Below are 17957 nucleotides of genomic sequence, written 5' to 3' on the forward strand. Positions count from 1 at the left end.
ACTATATCAGGAAGATCAAACAGAACATGGAAAAGACAAAGGTAGCTTTAGGAGTTGATAATTATTTTTGCGTCCTTAAATTCAACTCTTATGTTCCTGAACTACAAACAGAATGGGAAAATGTCAACGGCATCTGCACTTGATGCTTCAATTTTTTAAAGACGACATAATGAAAATTTAGTGAGAATTTTTTTTAAAAAAAACTAAAGTTAAAGTTAGATGCCAATTTAAAGGACAAAACCCTTGGTATCTCGGATGTGGCTATATAAATGAATCAGTCAATAACTGATAAACTTAAGAAGTGTTCTAGATACTTCATTGTACCTTTTGCCGAAACACCATGCTAAAACAAGCATTCAAAATTCACCAGAAGGATTTTGCACTGGGCTATCGGCCACTTGCGACCAAGTGAAGATGCCTAGGCACCAGAATGGCATCTGACATCTCTACCATCTGGAGATGCATGCCTGAGGATCCTTGGATCTTGACTGCTTTCACACACTACCAACACATCCTGTGGAATTCTATTGGTTATATTTTATCGGCACAATGAATTTTAGGAAGCAAAAAGTCATATTGAAAAAATACAACTTTCAAGCCGTCTGGCCCAAAAATGGCAACTAGGCATATATCTGAGTTTCTAACATAGTGTTAAACTATGTTTTTAAGAATGTTAGAAATATTATGTCAGCATTATTTTTCAAGTTACGGGAACTGATTATGAAATTGGCTATCATTTCCTTCTAAAGTCTTTTACACACAACTTAATGGTTCTGTTTGCATAAAATGCTAACTATAGTTTAGAGTTACAGAGACAAGCCACTTACATGTCTCCCCCTTCCTCTAACATGGATGTGAGGAGATTAGAAGCTTTCACTTCCAACTTAAACTAACGACAGCTTATTATGATATCTCAACCCAGACAAATTGCAGTTAGTTTTGACTATTGTTAGTGGAAGCTAACCAACTGCAAACCGTGATTTATGAAGCAAGTTTGTTTCAATAATCCACAGCTGATTAATCACCGTTTAGGATTTGGAACTAATTCTCAACTATGCTTAATCTGAAATGAAGCAAAGGCTTCTGACAAGTCACCTCTTAATCCTGACAATGTAACAGTGTAAGAGTGAAATTCCTAGTATGTGGAGCAACCTCGACTCCTCCTTTTAGGAGGAGCCCCAAAACAACTGGCTATGGGTTTGTGGCTAGGACAACAACGCTGAGCAGTGACAACCTTCAATTAGAGATCCAGTTTTCCAATTTCTTTCCCTCCAGAAATCCAACATTACTGCTTCTAACTAGTCTCTCTAATTCAATAATGTACCACACTGGATCTACACTGACAACTACATAGCCATTTTCAAAAACAAAACGTTTTGTAGTGATCTAGATTTCTCCCCCATCTCCATTGATTATGTGCATGAATAAAGCATCTGCTGAAGCCAGGATGTACAAAATTCAGAGCCAGCAGTTTTAGGACTGATGCTTTAGGAGCCAGGGTGCAGCATGTTTTCAATGAGGTTACACTCCCCTGAAGCAGCAGGTGTGCAGCTTCAGGGTACTTCCAGATCCAGTACTGCTCCTGAAAGCTGATGTGGCAGGTGTGGCCCAATAGTTCCTTTATCAGTTTGATTTAATATACTAGCTGTACCCCTGCCAGGAGGATATGGAACCAATGTTAGGGCACAGGGGGGAAACAGAAAAATTGGGAGGTGGGAGCTATCCTCCCTTGAACATGCTACCCATTCCCCCCCCCCCAACATCTTTGCCTGGTCCTAATAGTTACATAGTCATTTCAAGTTAGATTACTGCAATATACCCTTAAAGGCAGCCCAGAAACTTCAAGTGATGCAGAATATGGCTGCCATGATTTTGTCTAGAGACATCAGCTTAGATCAGGTTCTCAAACTGTGATCCATGGATGAATTGTGATCTGTGAACTTCATTTAGATGTTCTGTGGTATGTCCAAATCAAATGATCATATTTCAATTTTACTTTATTTTTTATTTCTTATATTGTATTTTATTGTATTGTAATTTGTATTCCATAGAACGTAAAATGTAATACAATAAAATGCAATATAAAAAATAACAGGAATAGAAATAAAATTAAAAAGAATTCACTATCTAGTACAGTGCATTGAAATTGCTACAACAGGCAGGAAAATCATTAATTGGTCCACCAAGACCACCAGCAATTTTCCAATGGTCCATAGGGGAAAAGTTTGGGAATCACTAGCCTAGATTATATTTGTGTCCAATGTACCATGAAACACCTTTCATTAATATAGGTTGATGCACCAAATGAAATACATCCTAGATGCTCTGGTTAAGGTTACTGGAATGCATTTTCAAAAGGGCTACCTTTACTCCCCATTCTTGTCTACTTTTTGTCTGTATATTGCAAACTTAAATTATCACTGCTCAATTCACTGACTGCTACAACCAACCATGAATTACTTATTCAGATACAAACTTGAATGAGAGCCTGTTTATACTCCCATTTTTCATTAAACAATACTATCTCAAGATCCCTGAACTCATCACCACTGTGATTTGAAGCATTATTCCTGCATCACTTAGCTCAGATAATTGAGACAGTCTGTGCGAGTAAAACATAGTTTTACACAGCAGCATCTGGGTAAAACCTTGTGGAGTGCATTGCCTCAATGTCTTGAATTTGACATAAGCACGTCTAAACTCTTTTAGGTATCCCAAAGTTTTAAAATGTTCAATTCTAGAAACTCAATTGTGTTCCGAAACTCAACTTCAAGTTGTTAATGTCTGAGTACACAGCAATCTCTGTTCCTCAAGGTCAAAACTAATGGTTCCACCACCCACAAATAAAACTACTATCAAAATGAAAAAAGAAAACTACCTGCTGCTTCCAGCAAGGCTTCTAGTCTTGCTTGCGTTTCTGGATCTACTGTTCGTAGGTCTGCTCCTTCTGCAGCACTTGACAAAAATATCTCTGATGTTGTTTTAAGCACCGGGTTATCCAGATCTTCTTGGTCCAAAATAAACGACTCAACCTGTTTGAAGACATAGAAGTTAGCTGTTACTTCTGTTTTATTTAACCATTTATTCCAAACCAGAACAAAACTGGATACATTGTGTCAAAGCCACATATTTGATAGCTCCATGCATGCATTTTTGAGAACAAATGTTACTGGAGAATGAAATTTCAGAACACATACTATTAGTTGAACACATTTACAACCATTTTCAAGGTAACAGTAATTTAGACTGTACTGCAGACTAAATTTAGGTCACCTATAACTGCTGAACCTGCCAACATTTGGTTCTCCCTAGATGAGAGAAACCTCTCTACTACTTCAAAGACTCTAACCATTATCACCAACTACAGCTCACTAATCATCTACTTTGGCTTGACAATTTCCCAGGAAAAGCAGTTGGAGAAATGCGGATTTTTAGGTGGCATTCATATGCACACTTATTGAGGAGAAAGTCCCACAGAGCAAGGTGGTCTTTACTACCAGGTAACAATACCTAGGGTTGTACTTTTATTTTTCTTCCCTGAAAAGTAAAACTGAAAACTTCCAGAGTCTGTAGTAATAATAGAAATAATTTTATTATTTATACCCCATCTATCTGGCTGGGTTGCCCCAAGCACCCTGGGTGCTTCCAACACATATAAAAACATAAACTCTCAAACATTAAAAACATCCTGATACAGGACTGCCTTTGGATGTCTTCTAAAAGTTGCATAGTTATTTGTTGCCTAGTTATTTATCTCCTTGACATCTGATGGGAGGGTGTTCCATCTGCCTTGTTCCCTGTAACTTCACTTCTCACCAGAAGGCCTCCTGAGCTGGACCTCAGTGTTGGGGCTGAATGATGGGGGTGGAGATGCTCCTTCAGGTATACAGGGCTGGGGCAGCTTAGGGCTTTAAAGGTCAGCACCAACACTTTGAATTGTGCTCAGAAACATACCGAGTAGAAGTGAAATTCATCTGTTACCAGTTTAGCAAGCACAGAATGAATATTTTCAAGTCCAGCACCATCCTATATTGAACAAGTGTAATAATTAAACTTACTCAGCAAATGAAGAACTACCAGTTTATAGAAGATTAGTTTTATCCTAGAAGCTATAGCAGATTTTCCTCTAGATATTATTCTTGGCAGTCCACAGGCCTACAGCATGTAGACACAATGAGTTTAAGTAACACAAGTAAAAATTTCAGAATAAGAGGTCAAATGCCTGGTTGCATTACATTAAACTTGGGAGCAAAAGATGGTTCCCCTTTTGCTTTTGATGCCAATTTGGGAAAAGACAGTGAACAAGATGTATCTCTTGAATGACACTATTTTTAAAAAAATCATCTTCAAATAAACACTCATTTCACCCTATGGAAAACTGTTTTTAGAGCAGGAGTGGCTAAACCTCCAGTCTGGGAGCCCAATACTGATCAAGTAAAATTTTCTCATTAATTTTTCCAGCAGCAACAAAAGGAATATAAAGTAACACAGACACAGCACAAGATAGGTTTGGAAAAAGTTGAACCTCTCCACCCATATTTCCCAATGGGGATGCAAGTTATTCTCTCCTCTGCTAATCTGCATAGGAGGAGGAGAGGGGTGACTTCTGAACACACCCAAAAGGATGTGGGCGGGACGGGGCATGTTTTGCCAAGGGTGAGTGACCAAAAAAAAAACAGTGTTAAAAACTCAGATATACAGTGGTACCTCAGGATGCAAATGGGATCCGTTCCGGAGCCCCATTCGCATCCTGAAGCAAACATAACCCACGACTGCGCGTTTGCGTGTGTCGTGATTCACTACTTCCGCGCATGACGTCATTTTGACCGTCTGTGCATGAGGCAAAACCTAGAAGTAACGTGCTCCGTTACTTCCGGGTTGCTGCGGAGCGCAACCCAAAAGTGCTCAATCTGAAGCGTATTCAACCCGAGGTATGACTGTATAAGCTAGGCGCCAAACGGCACCTCAAACCTAGATTATAAATAGGCATTCTGTTGTGGTGACTGTAATCTAAACCAGTGGTTTTCAACCAGTGTGCTGTGGCACCCTAGGTGCCATGAATGATTGGTCATCGGTGCTGTGGGCAACACTGGTCTGTCCCTCTTTCCTCCCCTCCCTCCCCTAATGCCCTCTTGCATCTCTGCCTCCCAAAGGCTTGCACAGCTATTTGTTGCAGCAGCCCCAAACTGTAGGCAAATGGTGCCTCTGGGGCTGGCCAGCGGGTGCTGGTTGCCAGGAGCTGAGGTGGCCTTGGAGTAAGCAAGCAAGCAGGCAGGCAGGCAAGGAGCCCAGCCAGCCAGTCCACCAGCCCTTTCTTTGGAATGGAGAGACAAGTGGGAGGCCAGGCAGGCAGACGCTGCACTGACCTTTCTTGTGCTTGCTGTGTGCAAGGCCTGCCTGGGAGCTAAGTGCTCAATGCTGAAGGGTAGCTTTTCCGCTATGCAGGCCCGGCAGTGCTCGCTGCTGCCAACCAAGGTAAGGTGCTGGCCTCATGTTCACCTTTGGCCAGTCTCCGCTGGGCCACTAAGACTGGGGGCATCCTCTTCCCAGGCCCCTGTGGGGCAGTGTGAGGAGGCACCTCTCTCTGGAGTGGTAGAGGGCAGCTCAGAGACCAGGGACAGCAGCAGCGGCTGCCCAGAAAACTCCCAAGGAGAGGGGAAAGGAGAGGAGGCTGAGGGAACACTCCACAAGGGAGGGTGTTTGAAAAAGGGAGAGAGGCTGCCAGCTCTGCAAGCAAGGGGTGACATAACTGGGCTCCTGAGTCCCACAGGGGTGCCACAGAAAGAATGTAGTTGGTCAAGGGAGCCATGGACTCAAAAAGGTTGAAAACCTTTAACACCTAGAAATATCTATGTAGTCGCAATTGAACCCGTGCCAGTAGCAAAATGTGCCTGGCGCCCAATGAATTTCAAACACTGCAAAAAAGGTTACACCATCTGTTTTATAGTGCATCATTACAAGCATAGGTTTTCTGTTCAACCACAGATTTTCTGTTCAAAGTATTAGCAAGGATGTTTAACCAGGAGCAGTAAATAGGATTCTGCTTTTTAGTATGTTGGGTGTAGAAAATGTATTTGGGATTAGGTGTGTAAATAAGTACCATTATAGACCAAGATTTCTGCATTTAATTTTCAACTAGTTTTTAGTTTAGTTTTTTATGCTGTAAACCGCCCTGTAACCTTAGATCATAGAGCAGTATATAGATTTAATACAAAAGTAAACAAACTGCATATGGATTCATACATGTTAACCTAAATAGATTAACTTGAGAGAAATCCCCATCAATTTCTCTGAAATTTAATTGAACGTTGGTGTAATTAACATTGAGTCTTAAGCCTATTTTAGTTGGAAGGATCTCCAAAATTTATGAATAAACTTGCAGTTTCAGTATGAACAATAAAGAAAGCCATACCAAAAATGTTCAGGAATAGAGCCAAGAACACCCTGATGCAGCTCAATATGCTGGTACGTTTTATACTTACAAGAGTTTAAAAACTTCACTATTCTTGGCTGTGATATGCCATGTCTTGTTGTTTTTTTAAAAACACACCTTAAAAAGGCCCAGGCTAGAAAAGTCTCCATTCCCCTAAATTCTAATCAAGGACAAATTTGTTTTTACCGACAAAAACAATTTGAAAAATTCAATTTCTGTTCTCTACATAGTAAGTTTCCCATCTTCCCTTATTTGACAGGTACTTATGTAATTTGAAATCATGGGGCTGTATCCAATGCTCCCAGGAGACCCACCAAAGCCAATGGACCTTTACTAGTCATTAATTTCAATGGGTCTACTCAGAGAAGGATAAGCACTGGATACAACCCACAGTTCCCAGACCTTTTCCAAACCTTATTTGACCACTGCAGATGTAACTGTAAACTAGTTATTCATTAAGACTAAAACTCTACGTATGTCTACTCAGAATTAAGTCCTATTGAATTTGTGTTATTTTGCGTAGTACAGGGGTCCTCAAACTTTTTAAACAGGGGGCCAGTTCACTGTCCCTCTGACACTGTTAGGGGCCGAACTATAGTCTGAAAAAAATATGAACAAATTCCTATGCACACTGCACATATTTTATTTGTAGTGCACAAAAAATAGGAAAAACAATACAATATTTAAAATGAAGAATGATTTTAATCAGCATAAACTTATAAGTATTTCAATGGGAAGTTTGGGCCTGCTCTCGCCTGACCCCACAAACCTGACCCCCCTCCCAGGTCCCCTTGCATCAGGGCAGCTGGCTTAGCAGAGCCTAAGCTACAAGATGGGGTCACTGACAGCTTGAATTTGCACAAGCCACTCTCTCTCTTGGATTTAGCCGTCACCTCTCCTGTCTGCAATGGGGGGTGGGGTGGGAAATAACACTGGCCTACCTTACAGGGTCGTTGTAAGGATTACATAACCATAATATCATAAGCAAAGCTGCTCCTACAGCAGTCTCCCCAGCACAGAATCCGCTCAACTCCCTCCAGTGCTTTGCGACCTCCTAATAAAAAAAGGGGAACTCACCCCCCTAAACAACTGCTTTGCTGGACCCCCACCCACTTCACATAAACACCCGCCTTATAAAAAGTTCAGCCCCTGTCACATCAACACATCGCATACACTCTGTCTGGACAACCGCCAGCCCCCTCCAAAAGGCGCATCCCCTTCCCACCAGTTCTGGCTCAGAAAGTGGATTCTCAACATCTCCCCCCCCCCCAAAAAAAACCCCAACACACTTCTACCTTCCCAAACCTCACCCTACAAAACTAGCATATTCATAGCCGATGGTAGGGGAGATCTCTTGGAAGCGCTATGCCAGGCATAGGTAAACTCAGCCCTCCAGATGTTTTGGGACTACAACTCCCAGCATCCCTAACCACTGGTCCTGTTAGCTAGGGATGATGGGAGTTGTAGTCCCAAAACATCTGGAGGGCCGAGTTTGCCTATGCCTGCGCTATGCAATTTGCTTTGCAGCCAAAATCTTTTTTTTTAAAAAGCCACCCACAGATCTTGAATTAAAGCCGCTGCCACTTAAAAGCACCTTGTGTTTGAGACCCGCATTCTCTGACGATTTACAAAAGAAGCGCATTTTAACAAAGCCACCTCCTCCTCTTCCTGCCCGCCTTCCCCATGATCTAACCATGATATTTGCCCAGCAAGCCCCACATGGACGACTAGGAATTTTGTAACTGGGATTGAGAATGAAGAAAGCCAGAGAAGAAAGGAGAAGAGGGAGGTCATCTTCCCTGAGCTGGATTGGGCTCCGCAGGCACCTCCGCCCTATGGTGTCTGGGCCGAGTTCTTTGTTGCAGCAGCATGCTGCTGCTGGCTGAGATCCGGGGAGACCCATTAGACAGCAGCGGGTTCTGCAATTGCCGGGCGGGCTGGGTTCAGGACTCTGGCGGGCTGATGTGGCCCGCGGTTCATAGTTTGGGGCCCCTGACCTAGTACATCAACCCACGTCATTAGTATACAGTGGTACCTCAGGTTACATACGCTTCAGGTTACAGATGCTGCTAACCCAGAAATAGTACCTCGGATTAAGAACTTTGCTTCAGGATGAGAACAGAAATTGTGCTCCGGCGGCACGGCAGCAGGCACCATTAGCTAAAGTGGTGCTTCAGGTTAAGAACAGTTTCATGTTAAGAATGGACCTCCAGAACAAATTAAGTACCACTATAGTATAGTATAGTGGCTGAAGGGATGCAAGCCTTAATTTCTTGCCACCTGAAGATGACCCTTATCTTCCTCTGGTTGTATATTCTGCTCTGAACAACTAGATTTGGTGTTCCCTGAAGCACAAAAAAGCAACTATGTTGGTCCATTTAAAAAAAACCTCCAAAATCCATAGTTGGGCAATATTTTTATTAGGAACTGCCAAATTGTCACAAAAAGCATTTTGTGGCAAACTTCTGAATTCTCCTGAGCCCTATCACTTTGTGTAGCAGCTGACTAAGGGTTCGTTTTCCTTCCAATTACAGTCATACCTTGGGTTAGATGTGCTTCAGGTTGAGCGTTTTCAAGTTACGCTCCGTGGTGACCCAGAAGTAACGGAGCACATTACTTCTGGGTTTTGCCGCTCGCGCAGACGCTCAAAATGACGGCACGCGCATCTTGCGTTTTACTCAGGATGCGAACGGGGCTCCAGAACGGATCCCAATCACATCCAGAGGTACCACTGTAACTGTGCAACACCTTCCTCATATTCAATTAAAACACACAATGACTATAGAATTCTGCCTTCCAGACTCCATGTCGAGACCTTCCAACCAGATCATCCAAGACACCTGGGTCACACTTACATATTGTTATGCTCATAGTCAATACACACAGTTAAAATAGGCTTGAAGAAAGTAGAGATGACCAAGTGGTCTTAACATGGCTAAAGGCTTAATGGTTAACATCAGGTTGTTGGGTTTTTTTAAAAAAGGCAACTTGAATAGCCCTCTCCATCAACCATTTCAGAGATACCAATCCACTGCAATATGAGCTTCCAAGATATAGACACTAAATCTCTGCAGGAGTGTGGGCAACCGAAATATTCAGATCACAATACAGTCATACCTTGGAAGTTGAACGGAATCCGTTCCGAAGTCCATTCAACTTCCAAAACGTTTGGAAACCAAAGTGCGGCTTCTGATTGGCTGCAGGAAGCTCCTGTAGCCAGCTGGAAGCTGCGCTGGACGTTCGACTTCCAAAAATCGTTCAAAAACTGGAAAACTCACTTCCAGTTTTCAATCATCCGGAAGCCAATACATACAAGTTCCGAGGCGTTCAGCAACCAAGGTACAACTGTACTTGAAGTTTGTAACGTGTGACTACACCCTTTAGTTTCATTTGGAATTATGTCAGGAAAGAATCCTTTAACTAAATTGATTCCCTCCTTCCCAAAGGCAACCACACTGCACTAATTTCACTGGGACCACAGTTAGGAATTCCCGGTCAGGAGGCCTGCTACCTGGAACATGAAAATGACAAATAAACCTTAACATATTCATTCAAAACCTTTATTAGGCAAACCAAAGTGTCACAAAATAGTGCGAAAAACTTGAAAGTTCTTCAGAACTCTTCATTGGGAAAGATGGTAAACAAATTAAGTTCTTTAAAACATTAAAGAATCATCGAATAGTTTACTATTATTGTTTAAGGATACCGGGCATACGTAGTTTTGAGTCCCTTCCAACTATGCAATTCTATGAAGTTAAGGCTGGCATGGCAGTGACAAATATTTTCTATCAATACCAAAGCATCATCATTATGTTTTTGATATAACCTGTCAGGTAACTTATCCTACTCATTAGAGCCTAGGTTTTCAACCAGTGTGCCATGGCACCCTGAGGTGACTTGAATGATGCCCAGGGACGCAGCAAGTGGTCCCATCCCCCGTCCCTTTGATTGGGGGGGGGGGAGCCACATGGCTTCCAACACGAAGGTGGAAACTCCCTACTCAGACAAATGAGATGAACTTCTTTACTTTTTCATGTATGACCGTGCTATGTGAAGCCGGTCACTTTCAAAAGAGTGCTGCCCAAGTGTGTACCTCTCTAGGACATCTCTATGATTCCAGCTGCTGAGGGGGGATGAGAGGGAAGCCTGCAAGCAGGAGAGGAGGGAAGCAGGTGGTTCATGGGGCCAGTGTGGCAAGAGTGAGGCAATGGTTGAACCCGGCAAGGTAACTTCTTCCTGCCAGGGATGCAGCCAGTGTAAGCCCTACTTGGCAGTAGACCCATTGGTAGATAGATAGTGGGGCAGCCTCGACCTGCTGAGCCCAGTGCATTCTGCTCTTGAGTAGTACTTTGCTAGGCAAAGCCTATCTTTATCCTCTTCATAATCATTACTGGGTTGCTGGCAGTGTTGAGTCCTGCTCAAGAGGAAACCCATTGAAATAGGTGGGTAATAGATGGGTAATAAACTGCAATAGAAATAATAATACTATCAAAGAGGAGACCTACTGAAATTGATGGGTATGGCTGACTCAGGGGTCACTGACCTCCAATGGGTCTTCCCTGAGTAGGAGAATACCCTTTTATATTGGGTTGTGGCCAGTGTTAATCTTACTCAGTGTTGGCCCATTGAAATTGATGGCTATGACTGATGGTGTCAATGATTTCCAGTGAAGCCAGTTGGGGCTTGGAACACAGCAAGACAGAGCTCCTCAGCAACCTTCAAAACCAAGTAAGGATGGGGAGGGGGCATCCCAGTGATGCGCACGATGGCCTGGAATGGAACTTGCTTGTAAATGGTGATTCCCCTGTATCCCACAAGGGAGCTGAAGAAAGAATGTGGTTGGTCAAGGGAGCAGTGGACGTAAAAAACGTTGAAAACCTCTACATTAGAGCAAGCAAGTCTACCTCTCATTCTAATACAGTGGTACCTCGGGTTAAGTACTTAATTCGTTCCGGAGGTCCGTTCTTAACCTGAAACTGTTCTTAACCTGAAGCACCACTTTAGCTAATGGGGCCTCCTGCTGCCGCCGCGCCACTGCTGCGCGATTTCGGTTCTCATCCTGAAGCAAAGTTCTTAACCCGAGGTACTATTTCTGGGTTAGCAGAGTCTGTAACCTGAAGCGTCTGTAACCTGAAGCATATGTAACCTGAGGTACCACTGTATTAGAACAGACTTGCCTAAAATACAAAATAAATTACAAAACGAATCATGGCAACAAATAAATAAAAGGATACTCTAAGTATGTGCAGCTGTACTGTCACTACCTTTCTGCTTCCCCTGGTTAACAAGTGGTACCTCCCCCCTTGCCCTGCTGGCAATATCATTAAGCATTACTTTGGCAGCAAAAGGTAGCCAGGATTCTCTAAGATTTTTAACCAGTTGGGTTGATGTAACACTGAGATGAAGTTAGAATAGATTATTAGAGTATTTTAGCTGTTGTATGTTTTAAAGTATGGTTGTGGTTTTATTTCTTGATTTTATTGTTTTATCCTTTTGTATACCCCTTTGAAGTTTGTTTGTTTTCAATCAAGTAAGGTAAAAAATTTATGGAGTAAATAAATAAGTAAAAAATAATTATGTGTGCAAAAGTTCTAACAGGATTCACAGGATTTAACTGGTCAAATGTAACTTCTGAGTTTTAAAGACTTGAAAAATATTTTGTAACGTTTTGGTGAAGTTTTATCAAGAGAAGGGAGACAACAATTTTGCTTTGAAACTATTATAACGATTTGATTCAAAAAGCTATTACTGTTTCAACAAATTCTGCAGTGATGATGAGGATTTCAGAAAAATACATATTTCTTAATAAACATTTTCATGAAATTAATCTGACATGATGAATGGATACAATAGTGAAGTGGACATGCAGTAATTTTTCAGACAACTATCCCAAGAAAGCATGCATAATATAAATCAGGGTGAATAAAAATCAATGATTTTTTTAAAGAACATTTAAAAAATCAGATTTTTTAATTCAAATCAGATTTTTAAAATAAAATGCTTTTGGAGGAAAAATCTTGCTAAAGACAGTTTTCTATTTAAGTTACATCGGGGGGTCTGCAAACTTTTTCAGCAGGGGTCCAGTCCACTGTCCCTCAGACCTTGTGGGGGGGGCCAGACTATTTTTTGGGGGGGGAGGGGGAAATGAACAAATTCTTATGCCCCACAAATAACCCAGAGATGCATTTTAAATAAAAGCACACATTCTACTCATGTAAAAACACCAGGCAGGCCCCACAAATAACCCAGAAATGCATTTTAAATAAAAGGACACATTCTACTCATGTAAATACACGCTGGACCGTCTGCAGGCCGGATTGAGAAGGCGATTGGGTTGGATCTGGCCCCCGGGTCTTAGTTTGCCTACCCATGAATTACATTATAGTCCAAAGGCTATTCATCAGGAAATAAAGATTTGTTTTAAGTTTTTCATGTGTGCTAAAACTCAGTCTAAGTTTGTTTGTTTTTTAAATCGTTTAACCACATCAGTTCACAAACATGCTACAATGTTATTGTTTTAGTTAAATAAATTGTTTAAATTGTTATTAAGGAAATGATTATTTTTCTCCTTCCAATAAAGTACAGCAGAAAAGTTGTCCAAATATAAACAATAATTTCATAATTACCTGTCTTTGTATTTCTAATAGTATAACCAAATCAGTGTTTTTTTATATAACTGTAAAAACTTATCTGAAAATTTATTATTCCAAAAATGAAACCTTCATCTGGTTGTAAATATTAAGATTATACCAGCAAGAATGAGTCTTTCTGTAGAAAAATGATTTAAATCAAGTCTTACTGACTAGTAATTTAAATTGATTTGATTTAAATCAAATCAAATCCACCCTGACATAAATGCATAGCTCTCTGAGTGTATTGAAATTTACAATTATGTTAACTGTTTATTTATATAAATTACATTAACAGGCCTTGCTTCTTTTCTTAAAATATACACAATATAAATAAGAGTGAGTATGAGATGTCATGTGTTAATATTTACAATTATTCCAACAGAAATGTTTTCCAAGTAAAGCTTTGAATATGTTTGAATAAAAAATTTAAGTTACATTATGAGCCCATTACTGAATCCTGATCCCTAATTAATTCCAATGCTTTGGGTTTTTTTGAAAAACATTAGATTTCTATAGTATTTTAGTCCAAATCAAGCATGCTAAGTCAGATGCCAATCGGGCACTAAGACATTTTCAATTCAGAATTTTTTTTAAAAACCCTAACATGCTGAAATGCTGTAAAGTTTTATTCACAAGGATAGGATAATTTATTCTCAAGATATAGGACGGAAGCAACTTCGTCAACAATTCTGGAGCTGTAGACGTGTATTAAATAGGCCAAAATCTACTTGATCAGCAAAAGCCTTGAAAAAAACACCTTATTTTCAATGGCACGTGGTGGTATTTCATTTAAGGAAAATAACACTGTTAAAGTAGCATATAAAAGGATCAATTGTTACAAGAACACAAACACAGTTAGTCCTTACTGGCTGGTAAAGTAAGTTCTTGGGTCATGATGATGCCTTTTCTTCACCTCATTAGGATATTTCAAGCAGCCTATCTATAAAATTGAAAATTTGCTTTTGGTAGTTAAAACTATTCTAGCTGGTGACTGAGTGAAAATGTCTTATCAGTCAATGCCTCGATTAATATGCCTTGATACAGGGAAATCTCTAAATTAATTTTGAAATCTACAAACTTATTTCCAGCCTAATAAAATTGCTGTAAAGGTATTTTGCAACTAATTTCAAGCATGTGAAGGGCCCAGGGGCATTAAGTGATTTATAAGTCAAACATAGCAACTTGAATTGTACGCAGAAAGCAAGAGAGCCAATCATATCCTGCTCCCAGCTACCTCCTGCTACAAGGACCAATGTTACTATGTTCTGCACTTGTAGCCACCAAAAAGTCTTCAAATGGCAACCCTTGCACTGAGTGCACTCCAGCTGTCTAGCCTTTAAAATACAGGTATGAATAATAGTAGTTAGGTCCATTAATCAAGGATTGTAGGCCTTTTTCATCAAATGAAGTTGGATGAGTACACCCCCAAAGCTATGAATATCCAAGGGTAGCTGAATCGCCAGCCAAGAGTCACTGCATTGTTAGCTGAATCAGGCTAGAAATGTAAGAATGTGATTCACATCTGAACTAAACAGACCAACACCAGAGAATGAAACTCTCATACATTTTAAAACAATGAATATGGGGAGAAGACCAATTGCAGGAAAGGACCTAACAAGCGGGAGCCTCAAAAGACGAGAATACCTTTTCAGTTTGCCCTTGTCTCTATATTGTAGTCTACCAGCATGACTACTGTGATCCTGGCTTATTTTCCTGATTTAACAAGGAGCTCCAGCTTAATGCAAGTCAGGATCTTCACACCAGAGGTGGCATACAACAGAAGTTGAAGAGCACTTGGCCCTGATGCTCATTCCTGGCTTCATAAACCAGGGTTTATAAAGCCTCATATGATCATACAAGCCAGACTATAGGCGAAGACCAAGGGTATTGCTTCAGAATTCCAACTGTAAATGTACAATGGACATTTAAAGAAAGTACAGCACAACTGTAACACATCTATTCTTTTCTTAACAGTCTTAGATTAAGGTATAAATACGCCAGTAATTCCTGTGCAATCCTAACCATACCAACTCAGTAGTCCCACTGAATTAAATGGGGCTTACTCAAAGGTAAAAAGTTTCAGATTGCAGTCCTATTCTACTCTTCACTGGCAGATTATACAAAGATCCCATCTCCCCATCTTTGGGAGCCAGTGAAAAGTTAGGAGGCAGCAAGTGGAGCAGGGCCAGAACCTGCATTGACCCCAAATATATTTTCAAGTACACATTAATGTTCTCCTATGTAAGTGAATTGTTTCTCTTCACCCATAAATAGTACACTGCAACCTCCTATCCCTGACACGATGAATCCAGGTTTCCACTGACAGGGAGAACCACCCATCCTCACACTATCTTCTACCCTTCCCCAGACAGATATTTCAGTTCTATAATCATGATAGCCAAATCTTCCCTAACTATAGCACCTATTTCCCCCTCACAACACAAATTTACTTCCCCTTTCCCCTTATCTGTTCCATATAAGTACAATTTTCTGAAATACATTTCAAATAATGGATTTCTGCTCCTTTCTTTGCTTCCCAAACCAACTGTTCACAAGACTTCAAAGGGGGAAAAGCCTTAATTCCCTCCCCCTTTGATTTAGTACAACTGACATATTCTTAAAACTGCTTCTTAAAACTTCTTAAATGAACAATTCAGGCCATTCTTCACCATGCTTTAGTTATTTCTTTTCTCCATAACATGTAATATAGAGGGCTTTTGAACTATATGAGAATTAGGTCTTCTACCAAATACTGGGAAATGTTTTTCCACTTGCAAAACCTCACAACCGGATAAGGTTTTCTGGCCATTAATCTATAGGAATACTGTTCAGTATTAGGACATCAAATATGTGGTGCAGTTAATTATTTGCATGTAAGAGCTAATTTTACAAAACTTCTATCCTAGTTTGATCAGCATAATCTGAGAACTCCAATTTATAAATACGTTTCTTCTCGCCCAATTATTTATAATTGAGTTGTGTACAAAGCTAGAGAATAAATGAACACATTATATTAAAGCAATGGTGGGCTCTTTGGAAAAAGTTCATTAGAGCTTATTCAGTAAGATTATCAGTAATAGATGAAATTTCTTTGGAAAACAGCTGGACTGCTGATTGTGTTCTAGGACATACTTTCATTGCTAAAATAGATGTGATGGCAGCAAACCTGCTTAGAGGAGCCAAATCACACAAACAGCACGGGGTCCAGGTTATAGACCAAATTAGGGAACACAGGTTGGATGGAGGTTCTGAACTTTCCCCCACCCAGGATTTACCTACCCAGGGTTTGCTGCCCTAGTTCTCCTCCTCAGCCAAACTTCAACACTGGAAGTTGGGTAGAAAAGTGCCTGGTGAAGGGTGAAAGGAAAAGGCAGGCACAAAAACTATTTAGTTCTTATCTTCTTTTCTCTTTTGCTCTAAAAGCCAGTTTTGCACCCCAGTTTACAACTGTCCAGATCCAAGTCTAAAACAAGTCTGCCATAGTTGCATCTCATTTTGCCCTCAATAGACACAGGACAATCGTGAGGCCCAATTAACTCCCTCAAACTCCCTAATCCATGGATGGGTGCTGTTTGGACAGCAACAAAACGAACTTTTGAGGAAGACAAGTGTTCCCTAATGACAGAAATGCTGAAACAGAATGGGAATGTGCAAAGAACAGAGGAATACTGAGTGACAGCCATGAAGGTAAGGGAATGAAAAGCTTGTATTTGAAATGAAAGAAACCAAATTTCTCCATTACATCCTCCCTCCCTTTGCTTCACCCACTAGTTAGACTAAAGTCTCTTGGAGTCATGATTCATCTTTTCAAAGTGTTTAAATACCACATGCCCCAAGTCCCCAGGCAAAAATGATCTGAAGATTCCCCCCCCAACACAAATTCTCCAATTATGAGAGCTAAAAACCTATTTTAATTGAAAATTGGTCTTTAAAATTCAAGTAGCATCCTGTAAGCTATGCAGAGGTGCCTTTAGAACCACTCTGCACTTGCTACAACTATTAGTAAAATCACTTATTTTACGCTATTTTAAAAGCATCTTTTAGAAGCATATTGAGTAAATCCCTACAAAATAATGTTGTGAAAAGGTTGAAAGCATAGTTTCCAAAGAAAAAAAGTAAACAATGCAAGAAATTACAACAGATGTACCCAGATACTAAAAACAGTATATTTACTTCTATCACCAACAGGGACTTTCTGACCAATCTTTAGAAGTTAAACAAGCATTTTTGCAAGTCCACATTTCTCTCATATGCGTGAAAAAAATTCTTTTTCACCATAAGCAATGTAGCAAGTGAATATTTCAAAACTTACTGTAAATGATGGAGTCAAAGATACTTTCTTTCACATGAATTATTGTGTTTGAAAGCAGAAATATTATATTGCAACTGAGGGAGAAAAGCAATTTGCTTATAACCCTCCATCGCTACTGGAACACATTTAAGTGTAAATGGGACAAACCATATTGTGACTTCACTAAACTTCCAGGAATTTTGTATGGAGATTTGAAAGATACTCAAGTTTTGCCTTATTTACTGTGCAGGTGCAGTGCAGACATTTGTGCCAGCAAAACGCACACCTGGAATAAGCACCACAATCTACCTACCACAGCAGAACTACGAGAACCAAACACTCTTGTCGTCCCCAAAAACTGATGGAAGCATTTGAAATGCGATTTACTATTCCCACCGATCTCTCAAAGCGAACCTTGAGGAGACGCTAATAAGCCATCAGCACTTTCTATAATAAAATTACTCCTTGCAGGCCACGGGCGGGCGAGAGGGCAGGGAGGACGGCGCGGCAGAAGAGCGCTTCCGCCATCATCCGGACCCAAAAGCAGGTACGGAGAGGCGGCGGGGGGGGGCGCAGCGAGACGGGACATGCTCGATGTTTT

General features: G+C 40.6%; 1 protein-coding gene across 10 annotated transcripts in view; it reads right to left on the reverse strand.

Moving 5' to 3' along the window:
- Window positions 1–17957, reverse strand: part of ANKHD1 (ankyrin repeat and KH domain containing 1) — an 88756-nt gene that overhangs the window by 70076 nt on the left and 723 nt on the right. For all 10 annotated transcript variants that reach the window (XM_053397462.1, XM_053397467.1, XM_053397465.1 and 7 more), the window contains exon 2: window positions 2879–3032. In XM_053397462.1, the coding sequence (XP_053253437.1) occupies window positions 2879–3032 (154 nt within the window). The remainder of the gene's footprint in view (window positions 1–2878; window positions 3033–17957) is intronic.

This window comes from Podarcis raffonei, chromosome 7 (genome assembly GCF_027172205.1).
Source record: "Podarcis raffonei isolate rPodRaf1 chromosome 7, rPodRaf1.pri, whole genome shotgun sequence".
In the NCBI taxonomy this organism is placed as follows: domain Eukaryota; kingdom Metazoa; phylum Chordata; class Lepidosauria; order Squamata; family Lacertidae; genus Podarcis; species Podarcis raffonei.